This window comes from Crocuta crocuta, unplaced genomic scaffold (genome assembly GCF_008692635.1).
Source record: "Crocuta crocuta isolate KB4526 unplaced genomic scaffold, BGI_CrCroc_1.0 scaffold102, whole genome shotgun sequence".
In the NCBI taxonomy this organism is placed as follows: Eukaryota; Metazoa; Chordata; class Mammalia; order Carnivora; family Hyaenidae; genus Crocuta; species Crocuta crocuta.
In genome coordinates, this window is record NW_027530019.1 from 14,632,042 (window position 1) to 14,641,852 (window position 9,811).

The 9,811-nt window shown below is 40.6% G+C and overlaps 1 protein-coding gene across 1 annotated transcript in view; it reads right to left on the reverse strand.

Moving 5' to 3' along the window:
- FAM98B (family with sequence similarity 98 member B) overlaps positions 1–9,512 on the reverse strand; it is a 35,552-nt gene extending 26,040 nt beyond the window's left edge. The window contains 2 exon segments of the mRNA XM_077764703.1: positions 652–797; positions 9,414–9,512. Coding sequence (XP_077620829.1) covers positions 652–797; positions 9,414–9,484 — 217 coding nt within the window. The 5' untranslated portion in view covers positions 9,485–9,512.
- Positions 9,513–9,811: the final 299 nt, after the last annotated feature.

Genomic DNA, 9,811 nt, shown 5'->3' on the forward strand with positions numbered 1-9,811 from the left:
CATTTCTGATCTAGCATAGGTGTTTTTATAAAAGTATTCCTATGTGAATCCATGTCCTGAGCTACAGGCTTGGTAATACAATTTAAATTGCGAATTACATATACTTTAACAACAAAAAAAAATCTAAATTCAAAATAAGCAGCATTCAAAAATTAAATTTATATAATCACATTCTGACTCTACTTTCTCTAAAGAACAATACTAAGGTTAAGACTGTAAACAGTCACTGTAATAATCTTATGTAAATTTAAGAACCAATTTTGAGGGGCTCAGTCAGTTAAGCATCTGACTTTGGCTCAGGTCATGATCTCACGGTTCGTGGGTTCGAGCCCTGCATCGGGCTCTGAGCTGGCTCTCAGCTCAGAGCCTAGAGCCTGTTGCAGATTCTGTATCTCCCTCTCTCTCTGACCCTCCCCTGCTCATGCTCTCTCTCTCTCTCTCAGAAATTAATAAACCATTAAGATTTGTTTTTAAAAAAAGAACCAATTTAGAATATAAAATTTATTCCAAAGATATTCAGTATCACAGACTTTAGTTCTTCATAATATTACTGATTTTTCTTTGGCAGGGACATTGCAGGTAAATCTTAAATCATTAGCCATCATTTCATTTTACTACCATAGAAAAGTACATAAAATACAATGGCAATACCAGCTGAAGTGATACTTTCTTCCAAGTTGCACAATGATTTTATCTGAGAGCCTAACCAAACACAGAGTTCTGAAAATTCTGGTGAAGACAGTCCACCCTCTGCTGCCTTGGTAAGGGCTTGCTCTTCTAACAGTGGTCCCTTATACCTAGAAAGAAAGACATAAAAAGTTTACAAAAAAACTGACAGTACTCTAGATCAAGTCCTGATGCCTATTTTTGTAAATAAAGTTTTACTAGAACACAGCCAATAAATGTATCTATTTACAAACTATCTCTGGCTGCTTTCATGTTGCCACTGCAGTTGATAGTAAGGTCAACAAACCCCAAAATTTCTACTATGGGGTCTGTTATAAACACGGTTTGCCAATTTCTGTCCTACTTACTTAATTGGCATTTGGCTTTTTTTCAACATTTTATCATTTTTTAGTAAAATTATCAACCAACTTTAAGATAAATATTACAACTGACACAAAGTCAAATAGAGGAGAGTCTAATAACCATGTACTAGTTACAACAATAAGCAAAACAAGTTTAGCAAAAAAAGAATGGACACAACACTTTATTCTATTTTTTTAACGGTTACTTATTTTTGAGACAGAGACAGTGTGTGAGCGGGGAATGGGCACAGAGAGAGGGAGACACAAAATCCAAAGCAAGTTGCAGGTTCCATGCTTTGAGCACAGAGCCTGACACGGCGCTCGAACTCACAAAGTGGAGATCATGACCTGAGCCGAAGTCGGACACTCAAATGACTGAGTCACCAGACACCCCATATTTTATTTTATTTTTTTGACAGCAAAGGCACAAGTGAATGAGGAACAGAAAGAGAGAATCCCACAAAGGGCAGAGAAAGAGAGAAAAGCAGGGCTCACCCAATGTGGGACTCAAACTCAGGAACCATGACACCACGACCCGAGCACAAGTCAGATGCTTAACCGACTGAGACACACTGGTACCCAGATGCAAATTTTAAATTAAAAAATTAAAACTGATAAGGACATACCTATGAGATCATTTTAACCTAAACCATTTATTTTATAATTTTGTACTTTTAAACACTGCTACCAAATGTATTTGAATAAAATCTAAAATTTTCTTTTTTAATTTTTTAAAAATGTTTATTTCTGAAAGAGAGAGAGAGCGCGTGCACTCATGAGCAGGAGAGGGTCGGAAGAGAGAGGGAGACACAGAATCTGAAACAGGTTCCAGGCTCTGAGCTGGCAGTCAGCACAGAGCCCTAGGTGGGGCCCGAACCCACGAATTGGGAGATCATGACCTGAGCCGAAATCGGAGGCTTAAGTGACTGAGCCACCCAGGCACTCCAAACCTAAAATTTTCTAATTTTATACATTAACTTGATTGAATTATATGCCAGTTTTCTCCTTTTATTGTTCTTCATGCAACTATTTTTTTTACCATTATAAACTTTTAGTTTTAACATATTTGATGGGTTTTAATCCACTGGCAGTTTATTTATTTATCTTTGATACTTAAATTTCCTACCTCTGCTTATTGGGAGCCCATTCGTGTTGGCCAAGGAATCCTTTGATCTATCCCCAGTATTCCCTGAATACTTTCCTTGCTTTCTATGGCAAAACATTCCTGGCCTATACCTGTAATTGGCCATTCTCCAAAAAGGCCTGATACTTTTCAGTGTTACTTAGAGTACACAATCTGATACTCAAGGTAAGTCACTGTATGTGTATTTTTTTAAGAGAAATTACACGAGGAGTTCACAGTGCTATTTCTAATTCAAATTTAGAATTACAGGATATTTACTAATTCTGTTTTACATTTTTATTTTTTCTTAGAATGAAAATTCTGGTTTCTAATGACATTTACACAATCCTATTACGTATAAAAATAGATATAAAATTACAGACAGTTTCAGAATAGGAAAATCAGCTTTATTGCTAACAATAAAATTACTGAAAGCAATTTTTTTTAATCTTTAGAATATATTCCATTAAGGGGCACCTGGGTGGCTCAGTCAGTTAAGAGTCCAACTCTTGGTTTGGTTCAGGCTGTGAGCTCACAGTTTGTGAATTCAAGCCCCAATCAGGCTCAGTGCTGCTGATGTAGAGTCTCCTTGGGGTTCTCTCTCTCTCCCCCTCTCTCTGCCTCTCCTCTACCCTCTTTCTCTCCCTCTCTCCCTCTCTGTCTCTCTCAAATAAATAAACTAGGGGCGCCTGTGTGGCTCAGGTCATGATCTCATGGTTCTTAAGTTCGAGCCCCACATCGGGCTCTCTGCTGTCAGTACAGAAACTGCTTCAAGTCCTCTCTCTTTCTCTGCTCCTTCCCTGCTCACTCTCTCAAAAATAATTTAAAAAAAATAAATACATAAATAAGTTTAATATACATGTATATATACACAAAACAGTAAGGATGTATAGAAAAACAATTCCTTTCCATGGGATGAAACCACTTAGTCCATATACTGATAAACATGTTTCATTTTGCTTTCAATTTTCAGCAATTTTTCTTGTTTTGAGTTCATTTTATTTAATTCTGCTTTATAATTATGCAAAACATGTACATTGTTTCAAAGTCTAATTTACAAAAGCAGGTATGTTCAAGCAAATTTAGCCTGAAATCTTAATCTTGTTCCCTCCACGCTGTTCCTTCCCTCCCCCACATGTTTATTAGTTTGGGGTTGTCATTCCATTATGTTTTTAAATATAAACATATACTTTTTTTTTTAGGTAAAGGCAGTCTACTACACACCCTCCTATTCCTAGTTTTAAACAAATACACACTCACACACACATATACATTTACATATACAGCAGACCCCAAAACAAGGGGTTGGGGTGGGGCCAACCCTAACCCTGCATAGAACTTTGGACTCCCGAAAAACTTAACTCCTAATAGCCTACTGCTGACTTGGAAGCTTTACTGATAATATGAAAAGCCAATTAACATACACTATGTATGTTATTATGTATTACATACATACTCTTACAATAAAGCTAAAGAAAATCACAGGAGTTTTTTAACACTGTACATATACGTTTTTGAAAAAAAGCCCATGTACACGTGGTCCCACACAGCTCAAATCCATGTTGTTCAAAAGTACTACACTGGAGATCAGCAGAGACAGTGCTCAATTATTTTACAGTTATATAGTACTCCACCACCTGGAGTGGTAGGTCCCCGTGAAGGACATACGGGTTATGTGCAGTGTTTTGCTAACAAAAAGAATTTGGGGTGCACCTGGGTGGTGCAGTTGGTTGAGCATCTGACTTTGGCTCAGGTCATGATCTCACAGTGCGTAAGTTCAAGCCCCACATTGGGCTCACTGCTCGCAGCACAGAGTCCACTTGGGATCCTCTGTCCTACTCTCTCTGCCCCTCCCCTTCTCACGCAAGCACACACGTGCTCTCTTGCTCTCTTACTCGCTCTCTCTCTCAAAAATAAACGTTTAAAAAAAGAAAGAAGAGAAATTTGGCAAATTTTTGTCAGTTTATACCTGTGATAGATTTCTAGAGGTAAAACTATTGGGTCAAAGGGTACATGGATATGGAACTTTGCTAGATATTATTGAATACTCCTCTATAGGGGCTGTACCATCAAGAGGAAAGAGTACCCATTCCCCCACAACTCACCAAAGTTGTCAAACATTTAGATTTTTGACCATATGGTATCTCAATATAGTTTTAATTTACATTTCTCTTAAAAGCAAGGCTGTACATCTTTTCATATGTTTGAAGGCCATTTATACCTCTTTTTCTCTGAATTCTCTGGTCAGAGCTCATGAAGGATACTTTCAAATCCCCATTTTGCAGATAAGAAATTAATGGTTTGGACACCTGGGTGGCTTAGTCGGTTGGGCATCTCACTCCTGATTTTGGCTCAGGTCTTGATCTCAGGGTCATGGCATCAAGCTCTGCATCAGGTTCCACAATGAGCAAAGAGCCTGCTTAAGACTCTCTCTCTCTGCCCCTCCCACCCCCCCCAAAAAAATTTAAAAATTAAGGCTTAATGAGGCTAAGATACCTGCCTTAAGTAATGGGCAAACATCGACAGATAGAAGTATAGATACTGATAATCATTATTTATTTATAAATCATTTAGCCTTTACAGCAATCACTGCTTTGAAGTCAGCATTATCTCAATTCTATAGAAACACAAGTAACTAGGTGATGACACTAGGATTTAAATCCAGATTTGAACCCACACACTCCACATGAACTCAAATTTCTGTCTATACTAATAAGGAAACTAAGCAAATAACCTAGCTAGGTGACACAGTCAAGTACAGGCAGAGCTAGGACTAGATTGCTATCTCTGCTCCTATAGGCAAGACTGCTTCCCCCATGTTACCTTTCCTCCAGACCTTACAGTGCCTCTTAGAAAGATTTAATAGTAAACATCTTCTTTCCCCCTACTTGCTTTCATTTCTGCAAGAAAGAAATAATCATAAACTCTTGAATAAATTTGATTAATTCATATCATTTGTGATTATTTTTAACTGAAATGTCACTTACAAAATTCAACAGAAACTTTGTAAATCACCAAAAATACTGAATTTAGAAGGGGAAAAAACCCACATCTTAATGTCTCAGCTCATCAAATCAGGTAAAAATTAAAAACAAGAAAAAGTGCATTTAACCAAACTAATAATAATCCTAATTATAATAGCAACTAATAGCACAAACTGCTCTTATGCTAGGCCAAGGCTGTGTGCTTTATTATCCTCATTCCATTTACCTCATTTAATTGCCACAAGATCCTATAAGATAGGGATTACTGGGGCAACCTGGCTGGCTCACTCAGTTAAGCATCCGACTTCAGCTCAGGTCATGATCTCCCGGTTCGTGTGTTCGAGCTCCACATTGGGCTCTGTGCTGACAGCTCACAGCCTGGAGCCTGCTTCAGATTCTGTGTCTCCCTCCCTCTTTCTCTCTGCCCCTCCCCTGCTCACTCTCTCTCTCTCTCAAAAATAAATAAATATTGAAGAAAAAAAAAAGATAGGGATTATTATTATGTCTTAATTTGTTCAATGTATTTTTATTTATAAGAAAGTGCTATTCTTATTCCAAACACTGGGGGCACCTCCCCTAAGCCTAGATTTCCCTATAGCTGCTGGTCTGGCCCTGCTTCAAACTGGATGATCCAAATCTTCAAGTCCATTAAGGCCAGTGGCAAACCTCCACAAACACACACCCACTGCCTAATTTACTTTCTTTTCCCTTTCTACCAGCCAACATTTACAATATGAGACCCTTTCCCTCCGCCTATCATTTATACTCCCTACTGTCCTGCCTCTGATCCAGCTCTTCACTTCCAGCATCCCAAATTCCTCCACTATGTTTCATCCATGAACGACAACTCCCCTAGACCGTCCACATCTTCTCAGAAAGATTATCCCTACCACCTCTAGCTTTGGTGATTTTACTCTCTGAAGCTCTTAGGGATCAGATGGTAAGGTTTTTGTCCTTTCTGCTTCCCCAAACAGCATCCATGTTACTGCTCCCCCATCATCTTATAAACATTCGTCCTCTCTAGGCTCAAGCCCAATCAGATCTGCCACCCTCGTTCTCTTGTGGTTTTCACCTATTAATTGCTGGGACACTCTCAACATTCCCTGTGCCGAGTTTTCCTCTCCATTCCTAGGTCTGCCATTTATCTGTATGTATATCCTCTACAATAACCTCAGCTCTAATTCCTGAACTTTCTCTTCTCCAACCTTTGCCACTCCATGTCAGTGAGCCACCCCTTAGGCCTTGCCATACTGGGAACTACTCCACCTCCAAAATCATTAATTCAACCACAGCCTATTACCTATTCTTTCAGCTTGCTCTTTTCACTACTCACTGACACCTATTCTTGGATCTGATCTCTACCTCCATTCCATTGATCCCTCCATATTCTCTGTATGTACTAGCTCCTTGCTGTCTATATTTTCTTCCCTATCCAATTTAGATTCCAAGGTGTAACCTTTCTTTTTGGTTCTCAATAAATATTTACTGAAGAAATGAGTCACTGATACCACCATCTTCTTCAGCTACAATATCCAATCAACCACTAAGTCCTGCAGTGCACTTCTTTCCATATCCACTTCCACTAAGCAGCCATCACTTCTTGTCTTAACTATTAACTAAATTCCCCAATACATTCTCCACCTCAGGGAGGTAACCCTTCAAAAACTGGACACCTGTTCTCTCCCTTTTTTCTTTAAAATCCTTCAATCATGCCCGTTGCTGTTATGACAAAGAACAAAATCCAGAACACAGCCTGAAGGGTGTTGCATACCTTGGTCCCCCCTAACTCTTCAATCCAATCTTCCTCTCTCTCTCTCTCTCTGCCCTCCAGCCAAAACAGCAAAATCCTTTCCACTTAAAGGTCTTTCATTATTTTATTCTCCCTTTAAGGATACCCTTGTCCTCCTTTCCCATCCAGCCTCACCTAGCTTACTCCCATCCTGTCCTTACATTACATAGGTCTTCCTGTCATGTTATGTCACCCTACTTTTTTTCCTTTAAAGCACTTAATAATTTATAATGTTTGTGTGATCACATCCGTTTCTCCAATGGACTGTCCACATGGACAGGGCTCAATTCTATTTTGCTCACCACCAACTTCTCAGAACAATAGAGCTGTGGTCAATAAATATTTCAAATAAACCTACTTCCATAACAGTGATTCTCAACTCAGCTGTGAAACTTTTTCAAAATCTGCATGTCTACATGCACCCCTGAAGATCATGATCCAGTTAATCTGATACATAACAGCCTGGAACATTTTATTTCACAAGCTCCATATAACATTCTGATGTACAACCAGGGCTGAGATCCACTCTACAAAATCACAGATTGTCAAAACTAAAGAAGACCTCTGAAATCATGAGCTTGGGTTCATGAGGAAAGTTATTCCTACCCAGTTTTCAGTACATCACTGAACTGTTCTTTCACATAGATTTTCCCTTTTAACTCCTCCCTTTAATTTCTAATTTTACTTGATAAAGTACTTTTACTGATATCCTCAATGTTTTAATCACAACAGAAAATGCATTGTTCATAAACTACATGGATATTTTAAAACCTAGTGCTCAATTAAAACACGTATGCTAAGTAAAAACTACATTCTATATTTCGTTATCATAAGAAAACTCAAACTTCAAAATCTTGTTCTCAGTTATTCCAGAAAAAAAATCTGTTCTAACATACGTAAACTGTTTTATTTTCCATATTGAATAATCTGAAGCTAATTTTCCTTGATAAAAGTCAAGATTATAGCAAACTCCATTTTTCAAAACACCTATATAATAGGCACAATTCAAGGAAAGAAGGAAGAGAAAAAAAGCACTGACTTTCTCTTTTTCATAAACTATAGAATCATACTATCTTATCTGGAGTACTCTCTATCTCAAACTATTTGGGGCCTACACACTTCTAGTAAGTATTTTAACATCTTGTTTTGGCCACTTCCCTACCCAAGTTAGGTGAAAATTTCCAAGAGATTTCACAGAGTAAAAAATACCCCTTCAATAATCACTGACTCGCTTCTTTTCATTTGAGAAACATTTATTCCGATATACTAAGTGCAAGGCTCTGTAACACTGCCAGGTAGGTATTATTGGGGTCCAAATGAAGCAACTAATAGAAGAGGAAGTGCAATTTTAGGAAAAAAAAAAAAAGTGGGGTGGGGGTTTTAAGCTTCAAGAGAGAACTGCAAAGGCACAGCTTATCCCATTTAAGAAACTCCAGCACGTGGCAGCGCAAACAATTGCGCAGATGGTTCCAATATCTAAATTTAAGTAAAGAGTATTCTTTGACCCCCAACTATCTGACCCTATGTCTATCTCTGTGCATGCTCTTCCTTGAACTTTTCTTCATTTACCCATTCATCGAACCATAATTTATTGTACCAGCCACCACTGTAGCATGCTGCTGGGAACAAGACAGGTAAGGCGCCTGATTTCCTGGAGCAGAGGTGGGGGCACTGTGTAACAGAGTAAGTACACAGGACGAAATAGTTTGGGACGTGGGCCAACAGCTGTGAGTAAAAACAGGACGAGGCTGAGGGAGACTGCACGTAATAATAATCCCCATGCCTCGAAGCATTAACACCGTTCCAGGAGTGCTCCCAGCCCTTAGCATTCTGAATTGTAAATTTTCCGGTCGACTCTCTGTAGCCCCAACTATGTGAGCTACTAGTAATCTGAAAACGGTCTTTTTCCTCTGCCTAGCACATAAATATGCGTTAATTAATACATATTAACACTACGGCAGTACGTTAACGAACGGATGAAACGGTAGAATGAATGGACCCACACGAACTTTCTCCGGTCAAGGAGAAGCAGGAGATTCGCTCCCCGGGCCCTAAATAAGCCACAGGTTGTACACAGCAAGGGACAACAGTCCCCAGGCGCAGTCGGGGTTCCAGCACCCCGCGCCCCGGGGCGCGACAACTACGTCAACAAAAATATCACCCGCGGCGCAGGGACACGCTCCTCAGGAAGGCTGGCGCTAGCCCGGCTGCTCCGCCCCAACGCCGAGGGACCGGGCGGCAGAGTTTCGAGGCCCGGAGTTTGGAAGAGGGGGCCACGCGCCCCAGCTCTCCGGCCCCGCTCCACCCCTCAAACGGATTTCTCTCCCGCCTCCCTCTTAACTCCGTCGGCGCCGGCGGGAGCGCGGCTGTGAAGGAGGCCTCCACCCAGCAGCCCGCGCCCAGCGGAGGCCCACGGGGAGGAGACCGCAGCGGCCAGACGGAGAGAAAGCTTTCAGTTTTCAGGGGAGAGCGTCCCCGGGAACACTCACCCCAGCGCCTCCAGGGTGTCCAGCACGTCCCCCTCCATCGTAGGTTCGGGACCCGACTCCGGCCCTCTCATGGTCCTTAGGCCCAAAACTGTTCGGCGCTCTAAGAAGCCCGCCGGAAACCTGCGTCACGGCGCCAAGGTTCCGGGTGGAGTCTCAGCCGGGACCGCCGAGGAGAGCCTCTGAGTGGGGGCGTAACCGTTCCGGCCGGAGACAAACGGCCTGCAGTGCCTAAAACCGCTTTATCTAACAGTGGGAAGGTTTTAAAATTACAATAAATTGTAGTAGTAAAAGGATTTCTTTGTGCTGTTTTCTGTGTTGACATCAATCTTAGCAAACATCGTGGTTCTACCCAAGTTGTTCTCAACCTATCGGACCTCTCTTTTAATAACCAAAGTCCT